The 26,517-nt window shown below is 42.8% G+C and overlaps 1 protein-coding gene across 1 annotated transcript; it reads left to right on the top strand.

The window, feature by feature from the left end:
- The first annotated feature begins 19,977 nt into the window (after positions 1–19,977).
- S1PR1 (sphingosine-1-phosphate receptor 1) lies at positions 19,978–26,269 on the top strand. Its single transcript, XM_044301392.1, has 2 exons — positions 19,978–20,260; positions 23,229–26,269. The coding sequence occupies exon 2, from the start codon at positions 23,306–23,308 to the stop codon at positions 24,428–24,430; it is 1,125 nt and encodes a 374-aa protein (XP_044157327.1). The 5' UTR covers positions 19,978–20,260; positions 23,229–23,305; the 3' UTR covers positions 24,431–26,269.
- Positions 26,270–26,517: the final 248 nt, after the last annotated feature.

The following is a 26,517-nucleotide window of genomic DNA, read 5'->3' as shown; positions in this document are numbered from 1 at the left end:
TGAAGGATGCAGACTTCTTCCTGTACCACTGCTTGAAGAAGGTGTCTTCCAGAAACTTGCAGTAGGACTGGGAGTTGAGCTTGACTCCATCCTCAACCCGAAAAGGCCCCACAAGCTCATCTTTGATGATACCAGCCCAAACCAGTACTCCACCTCCACCTTGCTGGCGTCTGAGTCGGACTGGAGCTCTCTGCCCTTTACCAATCCAGCCATCTGGCACATCAAGACTCACTCTCATTTCATCAGTCCATAAAACCTTAGAAAAATCAGTCTTGAGATATTTCTTGGCCCAGTCTTGACGTTTCAGCTTGTGTGTCTTGTTCAGTGGTGGTCGTCTTTCAGCCTTTCTTACCTTGGCCATGTCTCTGAGTATTGCACACCTTGTGCTTTTGGGCACTCCAGTGATGTTGCAGCTCTGAAATATGGCCAAACTGGTGGCAAGTGGCATCTTGGCAGCTGCACGCTTGACTTTTCTCAGTTCATGGGCAGTTATTTTGCGCCTTGGTTTTTCCACACGCTTCTTGCGACCCTGTTGACTATTTTGAATGAAACGCTTGATTGTTCGATGATCACGCTTCAGAAGCTTTGCAATTTTAAGAGTGCTGCATCCCTCTGCAAGATATCTCACTATTTTTGACTTTTCTGAGCCTGTCAAGTCCTTCTTTTGACCCATTTTGCCAAAGGAAAGGAAGTTGCCTAATAATTATGCACACCTGATATAGGGTGTTGATGTCATTAGACCACACCCCTTCTCATTACAGAGATGCACATCACCTAATATGCTTAATTGGTAGTAGGCTTTCGAGCCTATACAGCTTGGAGTAAGACAACATGCATAAAGAGGATGATGTGGTCAAAATACTCATTTGCCTAATAATTCTGCACTCCCTGTAGACTCCAATGATAAACAAGCCAAAGTTTGCCGTTGGAGGAAAGTGATATCAGGCATTTTAGGTTCCCATTCTTTCGGTCAGAGATAAGTATCTGACAGCGACTTACTCCCTTCTTCCCATTGAAATAAGCTTGCACATCTGGTCATGTTTGAGTTTGAATGTAGAGGTGGAATAAGACTTTTTTTCTTTGCTACAAATGAATACACTTGTACCATGTACTTTAAATAAACTTGTTCGGGTGGAAAAAGGACTTTTTCTTAATAATAACAAACTTTGTTTAAAAAGTAGACATAATAACTGCTGGAACCACATGTGGGAACCTCTGCCTTGATCATGTATTTCCAAGATTTTATTTTAGTTGCTTATACTGACAGTTGGACCTTATGTTTTATTTTGTGATAGACGGAAGAACTGCTTGTACTCCTTCCAGTAGCTGAATTTCACTACATTTTGTTTACTACATTTTGTTCTACAGAATGATTAAAAAAGAATGGTCCAAAATTTTAGCCTCAGTATTCATAACTGAACGTAGCATAAATGTATTAACCCCTTAAGGACACAGGGCGTACAGGTACGCCCTTGTGCCCTGGTACTTAAGGACACAGGGCGTACATGTACGCCCTGTGCATTTTCAATCACCGCCGCGCGGCCGGCGGCGATCGGAACCCCGTGCCTGCTCAAATCATTGAGCAGGCACTTGGGGCAAATGCGTCGGGGGGTCCGGTGACCCCCCCATGTATGCGATCGCAGAAAACCGCAGGTCAATTCAGACCTGCGGTTTTCTGCGTTTCCGGGTTATTCGGGTCTCTGAAGACCCGATAACCCGGAACAGGATGGTGATGGTGGTGTGATTTCACTCCACCAATCACCATCCAGCGATCCTGAGTGGTGATGGTGACATCACCACTCAGGATCGCTTTCTGATTGGTCTGTGGGCGGTCCGGCGGCAGATTCAAAAGAGGCAGGCGCCCTCTCTCCTCCTCCTTTTGTGTTCCGGCGCCGGAGGAGAGAGGAGCTGCCTGCACGTGTCTGCCACCGCTGCCTGCACCCCGATCTGTGCCCCCCAGGACCCGATCTCTGCCCCCAGCACCCCATCAGGTACATAGGGACAGCTAGGGAAAGTTTGGGATAGGCAGGGAAAAAAAAGGGAAAGGTAGTTTTTTTGAACTTTTATTGCATCACCCCAGTTAGGGTGTCTGGGGTCCACAGCACAGCTGTGTGACCCTAGACCCCCCAGGGGTGCTGCCACTTGCCCCCCTCCCCCTGCCACTTGCCCCCCCCCCCCCACCTTTTTTGGGGTGCTTTTTTTTTTTTTTTTTTTTTTTTTAGTTCGCTGACTGTGACCGGCACTTAGCGTCCGGCCACTGTTAGCGCATCGCACACCCCACCGCTGATCAACTTCGGACGGTTGATCAGCAGTTTTGAATTTTTTTTCCTCACTTTTTTGCCCTTTTTTTAGTTAGTTTTTTTTATTTTTTTCTGTTAGTTTTAGGGTGAGTTCGTGAACACCCGTGCCCCCTCACACACGCACACCAAATAAAGAGTTACACACACGCACATATACACGCAGACACACACTCCCCTATGGCCCGCCGGACGTTCTCGGCCGAGGAGGCATACGCCCAGCTTGCCTCCGAGTCCGAGAGTCCCAGTGAGGATGAGGATGACCCCACATTCCTGTTGTCATCCGCATCCTCCTCATCATCTAGCGATGATGATGAGCCCCCAAGGCGGCGGAGACGCCGCCAGGCGGAGCAAGGGGACCGCCATGTTAGGGACCCTGTGGCCCACACTAGTACGAGCAGCTCTGGGGCTCGTACTGGTTTCCCGGCCCACCAGTTAAATCCACCGGAGCACCCTGCCGGTGAACTTGTCTGGTGTAGCCCAGAGCGATACGAGCCCGTGATTCCTGATTTCGTAGGCCAATCAGGAATCCAGATTTCCACAGTGGGCTACACTGAATATGACTTTTTTTGTCATTTTTTCAGTGACCCACTGGTAAATCTGATGGTGGAGCAGACGAATCTGTACGCCCAACAGTTCGTCGCTCAACACCCGGGCTCCTTTTTGGCCAGGCCCGGTGGCTGGACGCCGGTCAGTGCAGCCGAAATGAGGACATTTTGGGGCCTCGTGCTGCATATGGGCCTGGTCAAGAAACCCAGTGCCAGGCTGTACTGGAGTGGGGACGTCCTATATCAGACCCCACTTTACAGTACGGTTATGACACGCTCCCGGTTTGAGGCCATCCGGAAATGTCTGCATTATTCCGATAATGCAGCATGTCCACCCCGAGGTGATCCTGCCCATGACCGTCTGTACAAGATACGGCCGGTCATCGATCACTTTGGGGCCAAATTCATGGAGGCCTATGTACCTGGAAGGGAGGTCGTGGTTGATGAGTCTCTCATTGCGTTCAAGGGGAGACTCATTTTCCGCCAGTATGTGCCTTCCAAGCGGGCGAGGTATGGCGTGAAGCTATACAAAATTTGTGAGAGTACCTCAGGGTACACTTACAAATTTCGTGTATACGAGGGGCGAGATTCCCGGATTCAACCCCCAGAATGTCCCCCCACTCTGGGTGTTACCGGGAAACTTGTGTGGGACCTTATGCACCCACTGCTGGATAAGGGTTACCACTTGTACGTGGATAACTTTTATACCAGTATCCCCTTGTTCCAGTCCCTTGCCGCCAGATCCACGTCCGCTTGTGGGACCGTGCGGAAAAATCAACGCGGCCTCCCTGCCCACCCCCTCCAGGTACCTATCCCCAGGGGTGAGACCCGTGCCCTTACCACTGGAAACCTGTTGCTGGTCAGGTATAAGGACAAGAGGGATGTCCTTATGCTGTCCACAATTCATGGTAACGGCATCACCCCTGTCCCTGTGCGAGGTACCGCGGCAACGGTCCTCAAGCCCGATTGTATCGTCGCCTACAATCGGTATATGGGAGGAGTTGATCTCTCGGATCAAGTCCTCAAGCCATATAACGCCATGCGCAAAACCCGGGCATGGTACAAAAAAGTTGCGGTCTACTTGGTACAGGTTGCCATGTACAACTCTTTTGTACTATCCCGAAGCGCTGGCAGCACAGGGACATTCCTCCAGTTCTATGAGGCAGTCCTCAAGGCCCTGATCTTTTCGGACCGGGAAAGAGCAGGCCGGAGTACCTCGGGAACTGTAGGCGCCCGGATCGTCCCTGGCCAACACTTTCCAGGTGTGGTCCCCCATACTGGAAAGAAGGGACGAACCCAAAAAAAGTGCAGAGTGTGTCGCAGGAGGGGGATACGGAAGGACACGACTACTCAGTGCGACACATGCCCCGATCATCCGGGCCTCTGCATTGACGGTTGCTTCAGGGAGTATCACACTTCCATGGAGTACTAAATTTATATCCCAATTTAGCACTGACATCGGATAAAAAAAATGGTTCTCAGACTTGAGACACCCAAAAAAACTAAAATAATTTATTAAAAGTAGACATAGGTATTGCCGCGTCGGTAATAATCTCCTCTATAAAAATGCCCCATGACCTAACCCCCCAGATTAACACGGTCCAGAAAAAAAAAAAAAGGTGCAAAAAAAGGTTTTTTTTGTCACCTTACATAATAAAAAGTTTAATAGCAAGCGATCAAAAAGTCATATAGCCCCCAAATTAGTGCCAATAAAACCGTCATCTCATCCCGCAAAAAATGAGCCCCCACATAAGATAATCAGATAAAAAAAAAAAAGAAAATGACTCTTAGACTTTAGAGATACAAAAATTTTTTTAGGGTATCAAAAAGGATAATATAGTCTAAAACCTAAATAATTGTAAAAAAAAAGTTGACTTATTAGGTATCGCCACGTCCGTAAGAATCTCCTCTATAAAAATACCCCATGACCCAACCCCCCAGATTAACACAGTAAAAAAAAAAAAAAAAAAATAGGTGCAAAAAAATATTTTTTTTGTCACCTTACATAACAAAAAGTTTAATAGCAAGCGATCAAAAAGTCATATAGCCCCCAAAATAGTGCCAATAAAACCGTCCGCTCATCCCGCAAAAAATGAGCCCCCACATAAGATAATTGGCTAAAAGAAAATAAAAAAAATGACATTTAGACTTTAGAGATACCCAAAAAAAAAGTTGTATCAAAAAAGATAATATAGTCAAAAACCTAAATAATTGTAAAAAAAAAGTAGACTTATTAGATATTGCCGCGTCCGTAAGAATCTCCTCTATAACAATATCCCATGACCTAACTACCCAGATTAACACGGTTAAAAAAAACCCCAAAAAAACGGTGCCAAAACCGCTATTTTTGGCACTTTTCCATTTCAGTCCGTTTTTTCCAGTAACAAAACAAGGGTTAACAACCAAACAAAAGTTAAAATTTATTACCCTGATACTGCAGTTTACAGAAACGCCACATTTGTGGTCGTAAACTGCTGTATCCGTAAAAGGGAGGCTGCAAAAGGAAAGGACCGACATGGTTTCTGGAAGGCCGATTTTGATGGCCTTTTTTATTGACACCATATCCCTTTTGAAGCCCCCCTGATGCCCCCCTAGAGTAAAAACTCCCTAAAATTGACCCCATCTAAGAAACTACACCCCTCAAGGTATTCAAAAATGATTATACAAACTTTATTAACCCTTTAGGTGTTCCTCAACAGTTAATGGCAAATGGAGATGAAATATCAGAATTTCAATTTTTGGTAACCTTACCTCACAAAAATGTAATATAGAGCAACCAAAAATTATATTTACCCTAAAAATACTCCCCCAAAAAATGCCACCTTATCCCGTAGTTTCCAAAATGGGGTCACTTTTAGGGAGTTTCGACTCCAGGGGTGCATCAGGGGGGTTGAAACAGGACACGGTGTAAATAAACCGGTCCATAAAAATCAGCCCTCCAAAAACCAAACGGCGCACCTTTCAATCTACGCCCCGCTGTGTGGCCGTACAGTAGTGTACGGCCACATATTGGGTGTTTCTGTAAACGGCAGAGTCAGGGTAATAAAGATACAGTCTTGTTTGGCTGTTAACCCTTGCTTTGTTAGTGGAAAACATGGGTTAAAATGGAAAATAAGGCAAAAAAATGAAATTTTCCAATTTCATCCCCATTTGCCAATAACTCTTGTGCAACACCTAAAGGGTTAACGACGTATGTAAAATCAGTTTTGAATACCTTGAGGGGTGTAGTTTCTTAGATGGGGTCACTTTTAGGGAGTTTCGACTCCAGGGGTGCATCAGGGGGGTTGAAACAGGACACGGTGTAAATAAACCGGTCCATAAAAATCAGCCCTCCAAAAACCAAACGGCGCACCTTTCACTCTATGCCCCGCTGTGTGGCCGTACAGTAGTGTACGGCCACATATTGGGTATTTCTGTAAACGGCAGAGTCAGGGTAATAAAGATACAGTCTTGTTTGGCTGTTAACCCTTGCTTTGTTAGTGGAAAACATGGGTTAAAATGGAAAATAAGGCAAAAAAATGAAATTTTCAAATTTCATCCCCATTTGCCAATAACTCTTGTGCAACACCTAAAGGGTTAACGACGTATGTAAAACCAGTTTTGAATACCTTGAGGGGTGTAGTTTCTTAGATGGGGTCACTTTTAGGGAGTTTCTACTCCAGGGGTGCATCAGGGGACTTCAAATGGGACATGGTGTAAATAAACCAGTCCATAAAAATCAGCCCTCCAAAAACCAAACGGCGCACCTTTCCCTCTACGCCCCGCTGTGTGGCCGTACAGTAGTTTACGGCCACATATTGGGTGTTTCTGTAAACGGCAGAGTCAGGGCAATAAAGATACAGTCTTGTTTGGCTGTTAACCCTTGATTTGTTAGTGGAAAAAATGTGTTAAAATGGAAAATTAGACAAAAAAATGAAATTTGCTAATTTCATCCCCATTTGCCAATAACTCTTGTGCAACACCTAAAGGGTTAACGACGTATGTAAAATCAGTTTTGAATACCTTGAGGGGTGTAGTTTCTTAGATGGGGTCACTTTTAGGGAGTTTCTACTCTAGGGGTGCATCAGGGGTCTTCAAATGGGACATGGTGTAAATAAACCAGTCCATAAAAATCAGCCCTCCAAAAACCAAACGGCGCACCTTTCACTCTATGCCCCGCTGTGTGGCCGTACAGTAGTTCACGGCCACATATTGGGTGTTTCTGTAAACGGCAGAGTCAGGGTAATAAAGATACAGTCTTGTTTGGCTGTTAACCCTTGCTTTGTTAGTGGAAAAAATGGGTTAAAATAAAAAATTTGACAAAAAAAAGAAATTCTCAAATTTCATCCCCATTTGCCAATAACTCTTGTGCAACACCTAAAGGGTTAACAACGTATGTAAAATCAGTTTTGAATACCTTGAGGGGTGTAGTTTCTTAGATGGGGTCATTTTTGGGTGGTTTCTATTATGTAAACCTCGCAAAGTGACTTCAGACCTGAACTGGTCCCTAAAAATGTCGTTTTTGTAAATTGCTGAAAAATTTCAAGATTTGCTTCTAAACTTCTAAGCCTTATAACATCCCCAAAAAATAAAATATCATTCCCAAAACAATTCAAACATAAAGTAGACATATGGGGAATGTAAAGTCATCACAATTTTTGGGGGTATTACTATGTATTACAGAAGTAGAGAAACTGAAACTTTGAAATTTGCTAATTTTTCCAAAAATTTGTTAAATTAGGTATTTTTTGGTGCAAAAAAAAATATTTTTTTGACTTCATTTCACCAGTGTCATGAAGTACAATATGTGACGAAAAAACAATCTCAGAACGGCCTGGATAAGTCAAAGCGTTTTAAAGTTATGAGCACTTAAAGTGACACTGGTCAGATTTGCAAAAAATGGCCTGGTCCTAAGGTGTAAAAAGCTGTGTCCTTAAGGGGTTAACATGAATATCACACTGTCTATCCAAGTTTTATCTATAGTCTACAAATGTTTGATGTGAGCACCACTGGTAACACGCCAGATGTCTAAGTGGTGGTCCAGCTCTGTCCAGAGGTGTGCCAGGATATCCTTGGATATGGACTCCATTGTTTCAGTGATGCATCGCCTCAGATCATTCTGGGGAAAGGGGGCAGATGCACAAAATTTTTGATGTAGCCCCACAGAAAGATGTCATAGGGTGTTTGATCTGGTGATTGTGGAGGTCAGGTGAATCATTTATTCTGGCTTAGCCAATCCTACATTCCTGTAGAGTTTTATTCAGTTATTGGCTAATATTCAATTGTAAATGAGGAGGAGCACCATCCTGCTGATAGACTGTTTGGCAGATCTTCCTCCATCTGTGGCAATAGCCATCCCATAGTAGGAGCTGCCAGTGACAATGTCCTCAGCGAAAAAAAGAAGGGACCATAGACTTTGTGCCTGCTCATTGCACAGAACATATTTACTAAGGGTGAGTCCCTCATGTGTCCGATAGGGCACATGAGTTTTCTGAGCCCCAGATTCTAACGTTGTGGTGATTGACCTTACTACTGAGGTGAAAGGTGGCCTCATCACTGAACACAAACCTGTCAGCAAATTCATCCTCTTCCAGTCATTCCTGCGAGACAATGAAAATGTCATGGCCATCCGGTTTGCCATCTAGTTTCAGATCCTAAAGAATTCTTACGGCTGTACGGCTTACAACATAGATGTTTTCGTAAGATACGGCATACCATGGTTTGTGGCACTTGTAGTTCCATACTAGTCAGCGCGGTTGACTTTCTAGGACTATGCTCGTACACGGCTTGAACCCTGTTCACTGTATCTTCTCTATGGGAAGCCTGGACTTTATCCATGATATAAACAGCTATTGGTCTGTGCAGAGCATGTTTACCCAATTTATTCTGAAAATTTCACTGTACTGTCACAACAGACCTTGTTCTTGCAAATTCCAACTTGCAAAAAGCTTTTTGTTTCTTTGCTGTGATGTCGCCATCTTAAACTAACCTGTATACAAAGGGGCAGATTCGTGAAAATGGTCATGAAAACTGACTTTGTTGTCCAAAGCAACCAATCACAGCATAGCTGTTAAATTGTGTCCTCAAATCGATTGTGTAGCCCTTGGGGCCTGCTCACACACTGTAAAAATCTGCTGCAGTTGTTCACTTTAGATGCCATGGATCCACTCGCAGTTTTTACATTATAAATTTTACGGCGTTCATTTTTCGGTATAAATAACATAATATCTTTATTCTCTGGGTCAGTACGATTACAGTAATACCAAATACATATATATTTTTTTTACATTTTACTACTTTATTTTACAATAAAACCCCTTTTTTCAACCAAATTTTTTTTTGCATCGCCGCTTCCCAAGATCCATAACTTTTTTTTTTCTTTCTATGGAGTTGTGTTGTATTTTTCATTGGTATCATTTTGAAGTAAATGTCGCCTTTTGATCGCTTATGTTTTATTGATTATGTTTTTTTCGGTGGCAACTAGGAATAAATTAGCAATTCTGTATTTTTTTTTATTTTTTTTTACGGCGTTCACAGTAGGGGATAGTTTACATGATATTTATGTAGTCTGTGTCGTTACAGATGCCTCAATACCAAACACATGGGTAAGATTTTTATTTGCAATTTTCTTCATTGAAAAGTTGGATTTTTTTAATGGGATTTTTTTTATTGAATAAATGATTTTTTTTTTTTACTTTTTATTACCACTTAATAGTCCCACAAGGGGACTATAACAGTCAGCTTTTTGATTACTTTTTAAATGCAATGCACTATTCCTATAGGGCATTGCATTTTAATGGCAATGCTATCCTGATATTGACCAGCAGGCTGCGCCAGAGAGGCGCAGCCTGCTGGAAAATACTGAAGACTGGTCTGGGGCCTACATCAGACCCCAGGCAGCCTTCACACATATCGGCACCCCGCAATCACATTAGTCCGCTCCCTCTGTTAGCACTTTACATGCAGCGGGCGCCATTGCTCGTGGCATGTAAAGTGTTAAACAGCCCGGATCGGCACTCCTGCCGATCCGGACTGTTAGAGCACGGCCGCGGCTCTCATGTCAGAGCCGGTTCCCTGCTCCCCGCTCGTAAAAAAGCGGCAGCCTAGCCTAAGGCCCCTTAGTTAATGCCGTAAAAACATGTATGGGTGGTTAAAGGGTTTCTACCACTTGAATATCACATATTTGGTGTTCAGACACTAGCGATTCGCTAGTGTCTGTTCTTGCCTACAAGCTAATTATCACATTAATCCGGGCTGCCGATACCTCAAAAAAAGCACTTATATCTTTATGCAAATGAGCCTCTAGGTGCTATGCAGGCGTTTTTCTAAGCACCTAGAGGCTCCGTCTACCTTGCATTTTGCCGCCCTGCGCCTCGCTCCAGCACGCCCATCTCTCACTGTAATCGATCCTCCCCCTGCTTCAGCCTTCCGAAATCCCGCGCCTGCGCCGTCCGTCGCGGCATTCGGAGGCATTCGGCGCAGGCGCAGTCAATGTCTGACCGCTTGCTGCTGGGCTTCGTCTGTCCCACGGAGCTCTGTGACGTCATCGGCGCAGGCGCAGTTGAAATGTCTGAGCAGGGAGCGGTCAGACATTGACTGCGCCTGCGCCGAATGCCTCCGAATGCCGCGACGGACGGCGCAGGCGCGGGATTTCGGAAGGCTGAAGCAGGGGGAGGATCGATTACAGTGAGAGATGGGCGTGCTGGAGCGAGGCGCAGGGCGGCAAAATGCAAGGTAGACGGAGCCTCTAGGTGCTTAGAAAAACGCCTGCATAGCACCTAGAGGCTCATTTGCATAAAGATATAAGTGCTTTTTTTGAGGTATCGGCAGCCCGGATTAATGTGATAATTAGCTTGTAGGCAAGAACAGACACTAGCGAATCGCTAGTGTCTGAACACCAAATATGTGATATTCAAGTGGTAGAAACCCTTTAATACAGGCATATTTTGGGCACCTGCATTATGGCTGCAAGTTCTGGTCCAACAGCTCGTCTAATGACAAACTAACAGGATTATAGGGATCTGTGATGCTGTCTGTTCAGGTCATTTGACCCTTGATTGGGCAGAGACTTACCGTTGTAACACTGGCATACATATTAAAATAATGTGAAACTAGTCTCAGTCTGCTTTTGTACAAGCTCATTTTTTCATCTGTATTCCATCCATTTTTTTCCTATGAAGATATTTGAAAAATTCAGAGCTTTCACTCCCCTCTCCAGGGCTTCTCTGGAGATACACCGGGTCTCTGGAATGTGCTACCCCAGACAATCAGGTTGATTCCCATATATCCACAGTTTTAAGTGTTCACTCATTTTCTATTAAGGCTAACCTATAAATATCTCTAATCTAATCCTTCTCCATTATCCCCCCTATTGTATTGTTCTTAGCAACTCATTCCCTTTATCTAACAGTATGTCTCTTGGTCAGATTTGAATCCAACACCCCAGCGCTGCAAGACAACAATGCTGACCACAGAGCTCATTGTAGTCAATGCCCACAGGGTTATTAAATGGGTGTCTAACAGCATTTATCGCCTTTCCACAAGACAGGTGATGAGTGTATAATTGCTTTGGCTATGACCCAGGGACACCCACAATCATGAGAACGGAGGTCCCCAAGTCTCTCGTGAGAATGTAATTTTGCAGCAATTTGCCGTAATTTGGGCCCCCCCCCCCCCCCCCCCCAGGAAATAAATGTAGTTGTATTGCAAACATGATTGTAACTTTTAAGCTGCCAATAAGTCAGGATCAGGTAATTTAGGCAGGATCAGCCAATGATCTCATTTCTGCAGAGACCTGCCTGTCCCCCTATTGCCAATAGCTGTTAGATTTCACATCTTTCCTCTAAGAATCTCCATTTTACACATATAATTATAGTTACAGCTCTTTGTATGAGACTCGTACATTAAGTGCTGACTTGACGTTTCGTGGTAACCAGAAGCTATAGATCTCTACTGTATAATTGTGGTTTATGCATGAAAGTGGTATGTGCCCCACCTCTCAAAATGAGTCAGCTAGGGGAGAATCGTTTACCTGCAGTCTGATATTCTGGAAATTTCTTCATTAAAAAAAGCACCCAAAAAAATCACATTTTACAACATTTGATATCTAATCAGGACATAGCAAAAGTTTTGATTGGTGAGGGTCTAAGCACTGAGACCCCCACCAATCTCAAGAACGAGAGGAGATAAGCGTGCGATTAGTCGCTCTCTCTCCTCGCTGCACAAGATGGGAGGGAGGGGTCCCATAGACTTTCTATTGAGTCTCGTCTCGCTTCCTGTCTTTCAGTGAGGAGAGAGAATGTACTAAGCGCACACTTCTCTCCCTCTTCTAGAGATTTGTAGGGGTCTCAGCACTCAGACCTTAACCGATCAAAATTTTTGATATATCCCTGTAACATATCAAAAGTTTAATGAAAGTACAGTGCCACGTTAAGTTTGTCAGGTTTTGGATTTTCTATTCCTCAGTTTCTTTGTTCTTTCTATTTCAAGTAGATGTGAGCAAGATGGAATATGGCCACCATTACATCTCCCTCAGCTTTGACAGTTCCCTGAATGGCAAAGCCGTCTAGTCATAGAGTGATGTCAGGAATACATTACTGCATAACTAGGTAGATTTGTTATTCTGGGGTTTGAGTTCCCACACAGCTTTGGAGCTTTGGAGCTGTGGAGCAATTCCTGACACAACGTTGGGTCTGGAGGAACCAATTTTTCAAGGTTTGTTGGAGGTACCAATGCTTGGGCATCCACTGATCATAGAAAACCCTTATATATAGGTGTAGATTTACCGATGGTAACTTCTCACACTCAGCAAATGCTCTGAGACTCTTGTAAAACAGTACAGACATATACAGACACTAAAAATGACAGCTGTAGTTACATTTCCGACATGAAAGACGATGTAATCATTAATGTATCTACAAAGTGAGAGTCCACCTCTGGCTTTCCATTAAAAACATCTTACTCAAACAGTAAACTGACAGCCACTAGAGGTGACTCATTCTTAGAGGTGGGGTCAAATAATACATCTCGAAACTGAAACCTTAAACCGGGGCCTCTAATTTCTGTTTAAGGGTGGTTTCAATTCCGTGTTTTTCGGATAAATGCAGTGTTTTTTTTTTTTTGTTACATTTTTTAATAGTGAAATAAAATTTGGAATTTAGGTCACAAGCTTAGGGCAAGGACCTCAAAGGTAGTGTTTTCCGAAATACTACCTGTACCACGAGCCACACAAGAAAGGCAGCGGAAGATTAGGGAGGTTAACAAGTGGCTCAAGAACTGGTGTAGGAAGGAGGGACAAAGTCCGCAAAAATAAAAATACAGCCACAAAATGGTATATTTTTAAAATCATCGGAAATCCTAATTGTGAGAGGTACATACTGTATTGGAATAAAAGGTTAAGGAACAAGAAAAAAACAATGTGGATAAATAGAATGCAAAGAAAGCAATAAATGGCAAAAAGAAAGCATTTAAATCACTAAAACAGTAATTTAAATGCTTTCTTATTTTCCTTATAGTTTTCCAGTGCTTCCTCGCAACAGGAGGTTAGTGAGGAAGCACTGAAAAACTATAAGAAGTCCCAGGCTATGAGCTGTGTGCTGCGATTGGCCAGCACTGCAGCAAGGGACACGCCTATTACAAAAACTCTGCCCAGTACAACAGAGGAAGCTGCAGACACCGGAGCCTATACCGGGCGAACGGAGCGGCGCCCAGACATACCAGTAAGTGCAGGGGGACCCCTGGGCGCCGCTCTGCCCACTGATATAGATAGTTTTTAGTTTTTAAACTAGTGAAAGGTCCTCTTTAAGTAATGTCATAGCCAGACCCTTATTTCTGATATTTAAGGACTCTATACTGACAGGGAGTGTTTCACAGTATTGGCGCATAGCAAATGTGGTGACAATATTCAAAAAGGGTCCAAAAACAGAGCCCGGAAACTATAGGCCGGTAAGTTTAACATCTGTTGTGAGTAAACTGTTTGAAGGTTTTCTAAGAGATGCTACCTCAAAAAAAATAAGCAAATAACGCCATATCAGCATGGCTTCATGAGTGATCGTTCATGTCAAACTAATTTAATCAGTTTCTATGAGGAGGTAAGTTCTAGACTTGACAGCGGAGAATCAATGGATGTCGTAAATCTGGACTTCTCCAAAGCATTTGACACTGTACCGCATGAAAGGTTAGTATATAAAATGAGAATGCTTGAACTGGGAGAAAATGTCTGTATGTGGGTAAGTAACTGGCTCAGTGATAGAAAACAGAGTGTGGTTATTAACGGTACACACTCAGATTGGGTCACTATCACTAGTGGAGTCAGTATTGGGTCCTATTCTCTTCAATATATTTATTAATGATCTTATAGAAGGCTTGCATAGTAAAATATCAATTTTTGCAGATGACAATAAACTGTGTAAAGTAATTAACACGGAAGAGGACAGTATACTGTTACAGAGGGATTGGGATAGATTGGAGGCTTGGGCAGAGAAGTGGCAGATGAGGTTATGCACACTGACAAATGTAAGGTTATGCACATGGGAAGGAATAATGCAAGTCACCAGTACATACTAAATGGTAAGACACTGGGTAACACTGACATGGAAAAGGACCTAGGAATTTTAGTGAACAGCAAACTAACTAAGCTGTAAAAAACAGTGTCAGGCAGCTACTGCCAAGGCCAATAAGATAATGGGTTGCATCAAAAGGGGCATAAATGACCGTGATGAGAACATAGTCCTACCACTTTGCAAATCACTAGTCAGACCACACATGGAGTACTGTGTATAGTCGTGGCCAAAAGTTTTGAGAATGACATAAATATTGGAAAATGGAAAAGTTGCTGCTTAAGTTTTTATAATAGCAAAATGTTATGAAGAGTGATCAGATGAATTGCATAGTCCTTCTTTGCCATGAAAATTAACTTAATCCAAAAAAAGACTTTCCACTGCATTTCATTGCTGTCATTAAAGGACCTGCTGAGATCATTTCAGTAATCGTCTTGTTAACTCAGGTGAGAATGTTGATGAGAACAAGGCTGGAGATCATTATGTCAGGCTGATTGGGTTAAAATGGCAGACTTGACCTGTTAAAAGGAGGGTGATGCTTGAAATCATTGTTCTTCCATTGTTAACCATGGTGACCTGCAAAGAAACGCGTGCAGCCATCATTGCGTTGCATAACAATGGCTTCACAGGCAAGGATATTGTGGCTACTAAGATTGCACCTCAATCAACAATTTATAGGATCATCAAGAAGTTCAAGGAAAGAGGTTCTTGTTAAGAAGGCTTCAGGGCATCCAAGAGTCCAGCAAGCGCCAGGATCGTCTCCTAAACAGGATTCAGCTGCGGGATCGGAGTGCCACCAGTGCAGAGCTTGCTCAGGAATGGCAGCAGGCAGGTGTGAGTGCATCTGCATGCACAGTGAGGCGAAGACTTTTGGAAGATGGCCTGGTGTCAAGAAGGGCAGCAAAGAAGCCACTTCTCTCAAAAAAAAACCATCAGGGACAGATTGATCTTCTGCAGAAAATATGGTGAATGGACTGCTGAGGACTGGGGCAAAGTCATATTCTCCGATGAAGCCTCTTTCCGATTGTTTGGGGCATCAGGAAAAAGGCTTGTCCGGAGAAGAAAAGGTGAGCGCTACCATCAGTCCTGTGTCATGCCAACAGTAAATCATCCTGAGACCATTCATGTGTTGGGTTGCTTCTCATCCAAGGGAGTGGGCTCACTCACAATTTTGCCCCAAAACACAGCCATGAATAAAGAATGGTACCAAAACACCCTCCAACAGCAACTTCTTCCAACAATCCAACAACAGTTTGGTGAAGAACAATGCGTTTTCCAGCACAATGGAGAACCGTGCCATAAGGCAGAAGTGATAACTAAGTGGCTCGGGGACCAAAACGTTGACATTTTGGGTCCATGGCCTGAAAACTCCCCAGATCTTAATACCATTGAGAACTTGTGGTCAATCCTCAAGTGGAGGGTGGACAAACAAAAACCCACTAATTCTGACAAACTCCAAGAAGTGATTATGAAAGAATGGGTTGCTATCAGTCAGGAATTGGCCCAGAAGTAGATTGAGAGCATGTCCAGTCGAATTGCCCTGAAAAAGAAGGGCCAACACTGCAAATACTGACTCTTTGCATAAATGTCATGCAATTATCGATAAAAGCGTTTGAAACGTATCAAGTGCGTGTAATTATATTTCACTACATCACAGAAACAACTGAAACAAAGATCTAAAAGCAGTTTAGCAGCAATCTTTGTGAAAACTAATATTTGTGTCATTCTCAAAACTTTTGGCCACGACTGTGCAGTTCTGGGCTCCTGTGAACAAGGCAGACATAGCAGAGCTGGAGAGGGTTCAGATGAGGGCAGCTAAAGTAATTACTGGAATGGGGGCACAACAGTACCCTGGAAGATCATCAAAATTAGGGTTATTCACTTTAGAAAAAAAGACGACTAAGGGGAGATCTAATAACAATGTATAAATATATCAGGGGTCAGTACAGAGATCTCTCCCATCATCTATTTATCCCCAGGACTGTGACGAGGGGACATCCTCTGCGTCTGGAGGAAAGAAGGTTTGTACACAAACATAGAAGAGGATTCTTTACGGTAAGAGCAGTGAGACTATGGAACTCTCTGCCTGAGGAGGTGGTGATAGTGAGTACAATAAAGGAATTCAAGAGGGGCCTGGATGTATTTCTGGAGTGTAATAATATTACAGGCTATAGCTACTAGATTCTGATTGCCAGATTGGAGTCGGGAAGGAATTTTTTACCCTTAAGGTTTTTTTTTGCCTTCCTCTGGATCAACTTGCAGGATAACACGCCGAACTAGATGGACAGTTGTCTTTTTTTCGGCCTTATAAACTATGTTACTCTAAAGAGCACTACAAACAGTGTGTTTCTGTAGTGTTTTCCTCACTTTCGGCACCATTTATGGACACATAGGGGGAGAATTATCAAAACTAGTGTAAAGGAAAGCTGGCTTAGTTGCCCATAGCAACCAATCATATGCCACCTTTTATTTTTCAGAGCTCCTTTGGAAAATGAAAGGTAGAATTTAAATGGTTAATTTGGGCAACTAAGCCAGTTTTCCTCTCCGCTAGTTTTGATAAATCTCCTCCCATAACCTTTTTTTTCCCTTTAAACAAAAAATGCTAAGGGACGTATATGGCATTTTTTTCAGGCATTTTTCCATATGCGTCTATAAAGAGAAGGAGCGAGTGGTGCACAGTGGAGCACATTTATCAAGGGAACACTTGCTTGAAAATGTGTGACTTTTTGGGGAATTTTTTGCCAGACACACGTATTATAATTTACTCAGGAAAACAGTAAAATGTACGCAAGAAAACTGGTGCAAATGATATATGAAATTCTTAAATTCTGGCACAATGACGGCCTGAGATGCACCATAATTATTAAGAGCCGTGCATATAAAATGACAATAATAATACATTTGTTTTTCTGCATTTTTTGTGCAGTCAGTTGTGGTTTTTAGAGACATTGAAATTGACTGCAAACATTATATTGCAGGTTTTTGGGCCCATTGTATTTTCCACAAAAAGCAGCATGTTCTAAGTATAACATTATTCCTACAGTTTTTCCCGTTTGGGACTTGAAAAACAAACTGAATGAATAAATGCTGCGTTGGAGATGGTTCCACGTACAGATGTAGAAGACATTCAGTTGACAGTCACCTCTTTGGGACTACATGGTTTCTGTGCTGTGATACATTTTAAATCCACAAGGAACACATTGTTATATCATCTATCATCCATAGGACTTGTGAGAGCATCCTGAATACAGGGGCGTGGCGAGTAATGGCCAGCGAGGCTTGTGCCGCGGGCGCAGAGGCTTTAGGGCGCACTTGCCCTGGCAGTTCGTTTAGATGATAAAGCAAGGAGCTGTCCTCTCCCTGCCTCACTATTACGCCTCTTGCACACAAAAGTTTTTTATTTTTCCGTTTACGTTCCGTTTTCGCAGATTTCGTTTGCGGTCCGTATGCGGAACCATTCATTTCAATGGGTCCGCAAAAACAACGGAAGGTACTCCTTATGCATTCTGTTTCCGTATTTCCGTTCCGTTCAAAGATAGAACATGTCCTATTATTGCCCGCAAATCACGTTCCGTGGCTCTATTCAAGTCAATGGGTCCACTAAAAAAACTGAATGCATACGGACTGCATCCGTATGTCTTCCGTATCCGTTCCGTCTTTGGTGAACCATCTATTAAAATTTTTTTGCCTAGCCCAATTTTTTTATGTACTTACTGTTTAAACATTATTGTATGCTTCCGTTTCCGTTTGCGATCCGCAAAAAACGGATCACAAACGGAAACCAAATGGAAAAACTGAATGCCAAAACAGAAAGGAAGCGGAAACACTACTGAAACAAAATAAAGGAAAAACGGATCCTCGTGTGCAAGAGGCCTAAGCTGAGCTCCAGCGCTGAAACCCGGGTGTCAGCCTCCTGCACAGCCAGCAGTGCGATGTGTGTGTGACCGCGCCTGCTGCTGGGGAATGCAGAATGTGCCGATCGTCAGGGAAACAGGTAAGTATTTGTGTGTGTGTTTAACTTTATTAATGGAACTGAAAGTGGGCATTACTACAGTGAGGCAGCACAATGTGAGCATAACTACTGTGAAGGATGTATCATGTGGGCATCACTACTATGAGGGGCAAAATGAGGGTGTAACTACTGTGAAGGATGTATCATACGGGCATTACTATTGTGAGGGGCATAATGTGGGCATAACTAATGACAGGGGCTACAATGTGGAGATTTTTACTGTGAGGGGGCACAATGTGCGCGTAACTACTGTGAAGTATGTATCATGTGGGCATTACTTCTGTAAGAGGTCACAATGTGGGCATTAGTACTGTGAGGGGGCACAATATGGGCATTAGTACTGTGAGGTGATAACAATATGGACATTAGTACTGTGAGGGTCACAATATGGGCATTAGTACTGTGAGGGGACACAATGTGGACATTAGTACTGTGAGGGGGCAAAATGTGGGCATTAGTACTATGAGGGGGCACAGTGTGGACATTAGTACTGTGAGGGGGTACAATATGGGCATTAGTACTGTGAGGGGGCACAATATGAGCATTAGTACTGTGAGGGGGTCACAATATGGGCATTAGTACTGTATGGGGGCACTATATGGGCATTAGTACTGTGAGGGGGCACAATGTGGGCATTAGTAGAGTGAGGGGGCACAATGTGGACAATAGTACTGTGAGGGGGCACAATATGGGTATTAGTACTTTGAGGGGGCACAATGTTGGCATGAGTACTGTGAAGGGGCAAAATGTGGTCATTAGTACTGTGAGGGGGCACAATATGGGCATTAATACTGTGAGGGGTTAACAATATGGACATTAGTACTGTGAGGGGTCACAATATGGGCATTAGTACTGTGAGGGGACACAATGTAGACATTAGTACTGTGAGGGGGCAAAATGTGGGTATTAGTACTGTGAGGGGGCACAATGTGGGCATTAGTACTGTGAGGGGTCACAATATGGGCATTAGTACTTTGAGGGGGCACAATGTTGGCATGAGTACTGTGAGGGGGGCACAATATAGGCATTAGTACTGTGTGGTAGCACTAAGGGGAAACCAATGCCATAGATTACCTAGTTATATATTGGGATGGCTCCGTCTTTCAGGGCAGCACAGCGCCCACTGCTAGGTATTTACCAGGTACAGTCACCATCCCTTCCTTATGTGATTATTCTTTTCGCTCAGTCACCACATGGACCTTGTTCCGGAACCAGCAGACATCAGGCTGATATGCCAGCAAAACCCTGGATGAGGTAGGACCAGTTGGTTCTTTAATTTATCACAATGTGTATTGGTACTGCCGTGTACCCTGTTTTATCAGGTAACATATTGGGGGTCATTTACAAAGATCGTTTTTGCTTTTCTGCTTTGCTGGAGGATTAGCCTGATTTATGGATTTGTGCACTTCAGGCAGTCCATACACCTGCAGACAAAATTACTGGTGCCCTGTTAGTAAATGTGTTGGGGCCATTCTCAAACCTTTGCCACTCCTAAACAGTTGCAAAAAGGGGTCTTAGGAATATGGGTGGTAAGTGCAGGGGGAAGGGGGGCGCCGCTGTGAGTCCTTGCCCGGGTGCTGGAGAGCAGAGCTAGGAGCTGCACCTCTGCTGAGCAGGAGGAGCTTGTGAGAAGACAAGGGTGTCCACACAGTGTGAGGAGGCAGAACAGACAGCACTCAGCACTCTGTGGACCTTGCATGGAGGATCTTCTGGGCACGAAAGTCAGCAGCTATGAGGTCTCCTTATGAGAGATGAAGGGTTTGTCACTTCTGGAGTAACCTGACCACATGGGACGATATTTAAAAAGTTCATTTTGCAGGACAAGAGAAGACTGCCTGACGGCAAGAACTTCAACCTCACACAAAGGTATGATGTATAGTAATGTATCAGATAGGTATGATGTATAGTAATGTATCAGATAGGTATGATGTATAGTAATGTATCAGATATGTATGATGTATAGTAATGTACCAGATAGGTATGATGTATAGTAATGTATCAGATAGGTATGATGTATAGTAATGTATCAGATAGGTATGATGTATAGTAATGTATCAGATAGGTATGCTTAATAGTAAAGGTATATATCTATAGTGACTAACATTTGTAATGGGATTTTCTCACCCAAGGGACTTAATGTCGCAGTTGCACATACAGTGTGTAGTCAGTGTATAAGTAGCTATACGATGCCTAATAATAGAGGATGTATACTGTATAAGATGTATAGCAATATTATATGATGTATGGTAAAGAGCCACCTATGCTATCCAAAGGCTCCGGATATTGTGCTTTGCATGGAAATTCTTGAACAATTGTACTAGTCTCAATGACTAAAGGCTGAGACACATTTCAGAGCCTGTTTGATAGACCCTTGGATCGATTTCATGGATTTGTATTTGCCAGGAGCCATCATTTTGGTTGCATGGATTGTCCATTATGGGTTGCATCAGCATCATTCAGGATATGTGTGTTATCAGTTATTAAATACATAAGACTATCGGGATGTCCACTGAGAATCCATCTCATCAGCATCTCCATCTAGTTCTCCTCACTTATATCCAGACAATATTAGGAGAATGATTATTTCTATCAGCAACCTCGGATCTGGGCACCTTCCCCAGTATGATGGATTTAGATTCTGAACAGCCCTGACATGGAATGATAGACACTTTACACAGGATTTTGTCCCTAATCTGTTTGCTGAGCTCATTTAAAACCAGACAGGGGCACAGGATCCATGCTGGGGGGTGCAGTTTATATGGATCTTCTGCTGTCTTGCTGGATTACTTTGGATCCACACCTGCCATACTATGCACCTATGTAAACAAGTATAGCTGCATGTATTTGTACTTCAGCTAAAGTCTCCTTTGATTAACACCAAAACTAATTATCTCCAGGGATTGAGAACTCACAGAGAGAAGTGAAAACCTGAGGTTTCTGCATACAGTTTTGGAAGCCAAAACCAGAAGTGAATTAAAAAAAATAGAAGTCGTATCCGTCCTTTATACGTTCTCTCTTCTTATTGATCCGCTCCTGATTTTGGCTTCCAAAACTGCATCCAGAAACCTGACTGTGTGGTCATACCCTAAGTCATTAACTGAAAACCTTTAGACATTTTTTACTATGTCACTTCAATTCCTGGTATTGTCCTGTAGTAGATACTTTCTGTATGGCAAACTTTGGAGCTCCCTGTGGGGAGATTTGGACTTTGGAGCTCCCTAGAGATTTACTAATGTGCCAGAACTCTGGCTTAATTTGCATCACCTCTATTTCGTGTTTTAGGCATTTTTTTGCACCTCGCTTAACAAGGGGACATTGCTTAAGATGCCGCAAAATTTTGGTTCAAAGTGAGACAACCAATAGGTGGTGTAAAACTAGACACAGTTGCCCAAAAATGCACCAAATTAACATCTAACCTGAGGCACTGTGATACATGATGCATCTTCAAGACTGCCTAGTCTTAACTTTACACATTGCATAGGATTAGTAAATCTGCTCCATCGGTGTCATTTTCTACAAGAGGACCACGAGTGACCGATTGCATGCTCAGTCAAATGTAGAGATGTTTCTTAAATGAGTAAGAATGAATCATAACTGAGATGCAGAGTGAACATCTAAGGTTTGGCAAGTTTTTTCAGGAGCCCTTGCTTCCACCTTGGTTAATGCCTGAGGTCTGAAGATTCAGTTCCCTGAACTTGGTCTCCTGAAGGAGGTTGGCACTTGCTTCAGGTGCAGTAACGCAGCCAACATATACATACATCAAAGTACCTATGAACTATAGAGGGAAAACTGATGTCAAAAGGTTATCCTTTTGACATACTCTTGGCCAGGATATGTCAGGATCCTGCTGTCCCAACTGTACTGAAAGTGTAGTCAATTATGAAACTGATAAGAAAGTATCAGTTTCATAATTGACCATAATTGTAGCAAAAGCAACTACAAAGTTTAAAGCAATGGGGGCTGAGGCTACATAGCAGCTACATGGGCTTTACCTGTAGTACATACTACGTTACTGCATGGGTACACACGCATTGCCTGCACATCCCTTCATTACTACAGACAGAGAAGTTCCCATGGCTCTGGACCCAGTATGCGGCTTCCTCTGGATGCTGAACAAACTGTACTTTTATCTGATCCTCTAATTTCCTTTCTTCCAGTTCATTGTTACCCAAGTTTTACCATCACTTGCGCAAACAAAAAAACCTTCCCCCACATACAGAAAGCTTCCTTTAGAGTAGTATGACATCATACTGAGGGTTACCCGCTCCTCTCTTCCTAGACAGCAGCTATATAGTACTGTATATGATGTATATATATGTTCCTCATGTTACCTATGCCTTTTCCATAGAACGGACAAAAACTGAGTAGAGCTGAGTTTGTCACTTGGCACAACTCACAATGTCCAGTACTCACCTTTGGTCTATAGACTGCAGGCAATCCTGCTTTAACTTAATAGAGTAATCATGGGGCAAAATGCTGCAGCTTGAAAGAACTAAATAACAAATCCAGCTTTACAATGTGTATATAAAGTATAGGGGTCCCAGAACCCACATTGGTTGCATATGATTAATTCCACTATGTTTAAAGACAAAATTTTGCATTGTAGTTTCAGTTTTTTGTAGCTTCATGAATTCCAACGCGAATCTGTTGAATGCAAAGACGTATTTTAGAGTTAAATTGTGAAATGCACCTAGATTTGTAGATATCACAGACAAAATGATGTTATTTGATGTTTTTTTAGATGACAACCCATAAACCGTACTAATGATATAAGTAATGTACATCAGATAAACAAAGAACAATGAAGCTAACATGGCAATGTAATGTTTTTCAGGATAAGTCCTAAATTAGTGCCTGGAGTTTGATTTTCGAAGCACTACCGCCACCTTGTGTTGGAGAACCATAGCAGCCATGACTCCTACTGTGCTTCCTCATAAGAAGAGCCTTTATTACAACCATGAAGTCATCGTGACCCATTACAATTACACGGGAAAGTATAAGAATAACTCTACCAATGAACTTAAGCCAACCTCCATCATCTTCATCATTATCTGTTGCTTCATTGTGCTGGAGAATGTCCTCGTGCTTCTTACTATCTGGAGAACCAAGAAGTTTCATCGACCCATGTATTACTTCATTGGTAATCTGGCACTCTCTGATTTATTAGCCGGTACTGCCTACACTGCCAACATTCTCCTATCTGGATCTAATACCTACAAGTTAACTCCAGTTCAGTGGTTCATACGGGAAGGGAGTATGTTTGTTGCCCTCTCTGCCTCAGTCTTTAGCCTTTTGGCTATTGCTATTGAGCGCTACATTACCATGTTAAAAATGAGGCTGCACAATGGTAGCAAAAGCTCCAGGTCATTCCTTCTGATTAGCGGCTGCTGGGTGCTGTCACTATGTCTTGGAGGACTTCCACTCATGGGATGGAACTGCATGACAAACATGAGGCTTTGCTCCACAGTGCTCCCTCTGTACCATAAACATTACATCCTTTTTTGTACCAGTATTTTCAGCATTTTATTGCTAGCCATTGTTATTCTCTACGCCAGGATTTACTTCTTGGTAAGAACACGGAGCAGAAGTTTGACCTTTAGAAGGAACTGTGCAAGAGCAAGTAGGAGTTCTGAGAAATCTATGGCCTTGCTCAAAACAGTCATCATTGTCTTAAGTGTTTTCATTGCATGTTGGTCACCTCTCTTCATATTTCTCTTGATGGATGTTGGCTGCAAGGTTGGGTCCTGCCAGGTTCTGTTCAACGCAGAGTACTTTTTGGCTCTTGCAGTTCTCAACTCAGCTACTAACCCCATCATCTACACCTTGACCAACAGGGAGATGAGGCGTGCCTTCCTAAAGATGGCAGGTTGCTGCCACTGCCCTATTCTGAATCCAGGAACGAAAGTTAAAAGACCCATCATCACAGGAATGGAGTTCAGCAGGAGCAAATCAGACAATTCTTCTCATCCTCAGAAAGATGAGGTGGAATACCACGGGACCATTATGTCTTCAGGCAATGTGACTTCCTCATCCTAGAACATGGGTAATGGGATGAAGTTGAATAGGTTCTTATAGGTGTGTCATATCATGAAGGGAAATTAATCTGGATATGCCAAGGCCACTTTGAGTCCAGCGTAGAACTGGGCGGAGACGAGTGGAACATTTGACTGGAAGGATGAGGAGCAGGCAAGCTGCATAGACAAGATGAAGGGCTTGTGGAACACTAGTCTAAAATGCAAGAATGGGATTTAAACATTATGTATAATGTGGATTTATTGCTCCATGAACAGTGCAAATGTGGGATCTAACATCACTTACCCTAAGCATATAGGACTCTTAATATAGAACATGACTCTCTGTAGAAGACCAATACTGGGCAAGAGTTTAACAAGCTCCTATGTAACTCCTATGTGTTCTATAAGGTGGAGTCCAATTGTTTTGCTTTGTAACAAAGTCTGCCTGGAATATGGGTGAACTATGGAAAGGCGGCATCACTACATGCTTGTCCCAAATCTGAATCACTTGGTGTTGATGATGGTGTGCAGATGTAGCAGAGCTGAGCTTGCCTCTCACAATGTTTTATCTGTGGTACATAAGGCAGCAGGTAACATCTTGAGAGATGATTCCGAGTCGTTTTGTGCACAAACAATGAAATCTTAACAGAGTTAAATGGAAGATTAAACTCTACTACATCTGTATATTCAAAAATCACCAGTGTGGTTTGAATTGGATGGGGCTCAGCACTTACGTATTTTTTAGTCTTTTTAACGTGTTGTAATCTCCAGTTTAAAGGAGACGTGTATTCTGTAATTGTGGCGCACATTGTGACTGCTCTGAGGTTAATGGAGCGTACCTGTAGCACGCCTATTGTCATGTGTGTCTTGTGAAGTTGCAGTGGTTTAGTCTAGAATGAGATCCGAGGTTTCATGTCCAGTGGGATTGGGAGCTTTTTGCCTTGTCGGATGATTCATTGGTGCAGGATACAAGCTCTATGCAGAACATTCACATCAAAGACCGATAGTATGGACAGAATTTATCAGTGTTAGTTAATCTTTTGTCTCTTTGGATCGAGCAGAGTCCATATCACATTTCATTTCATTGTAGGGAATCATGGACACGACCGTATGTTTTTTCAGGTCTGCAAAACGTGGATCCACAAAATACAGATGATGTCTGGGTGATGTTTGTGTTGCATCTGGTTTTGTGATCCCATGGACTTCAAAAGGTCAGTGGTCCGCATTTTGCAGCTAAGAGTAAGACATACGGATGCAGTAAGCACACAGAATATCTGTGTGCTTTCTGCATCTGTATGTCTGTTCTTTAAAAGAGCTAGAACATGTCCTATACTTGGCCTCAAAATGCCTACCATGAATCTATGGAAGTCAACAGGTCCGCAAAAAAACTCATGCAACACGGACAACACACAGACGACATCGGTATTGTGCGGATCACAAAATACATATGGTCATGTGTATAACTCTTCAAGAAAATTGCTGTCTCTAAAACTGATCTTGCCATGTGAGGCAGTGGGACACTATTTTGGCTAAATTTAGATTATAGTATTGTATAGTAAGTTTGTTTTATGGGAAACATTCACATTTTTGTCAAGAAATATTTTTGACCTAAACCCACCTAGTGAATGTACTGTAGGAATATCAAAACTTTAAAAGAGTTGTCCCAGAATAGCCACTTATTATTCATAGGGTAGGGATCATGAAAATGTTCCCGGTTTGAATGGGACCCCCACTTATCATAAGAAAAGTTAAGCATGTGATCTGCCGCGCCATTCAAAGTTGATGGGACTAAAACTATTCTGTCTGGGATATACCGTTCAATACAGTGTATAAGGGGATATTCATAGCTCCTAATGAATAATGCATTTGTCCAGAAATGTCTCAACTTTATGTGCACTATAGGTACACATCATGTTAAGGGAGCAAATGTCTGAAATGGTATCTGAAATAAAAGGCTTGCATGCTTATATAACGTTAAGGGTACGGCCGACATGTTCAGGTTTTTTAATGCAATTTTTGAAGCCAAAACCGGGAGTGGATTCATAAAAGTGGAGAAATGGCATCTGTCCATCATACTGTCTCTCTTTTAATGCTCCACTCCAGATTTTG

Source organism: Bufo gargarizans, chromosome 7 (genome assembly GCF_014858855.1).
Source record: "Bufo gargarizans isolate SCDJY-AF-19 chromosome 7, ASM1485885v1, whole genome shotgun sequence".
NCBI classification, from domain to species: domain Eukaryota; kingdom Metazoa; phylum Chordata; class Amphibia; order Anura; family Bufonidae; genus Bufo; species Bufo gargarizans.
Note: the sequence above shows the minus strand (reverse complement) of the source record. Positions and strands in the feature narration are given on the sequence as shown.

Bases quoted from the DNA above. Each gene is read 5' to 3' on its own strand.
- S1PR1 (XM_044301392.1), top strand. From the start codon at position 23,306: ATGACTCCTACTGTGCTTCCTCATAAGAAGAGCCTTTATTACAACCAT.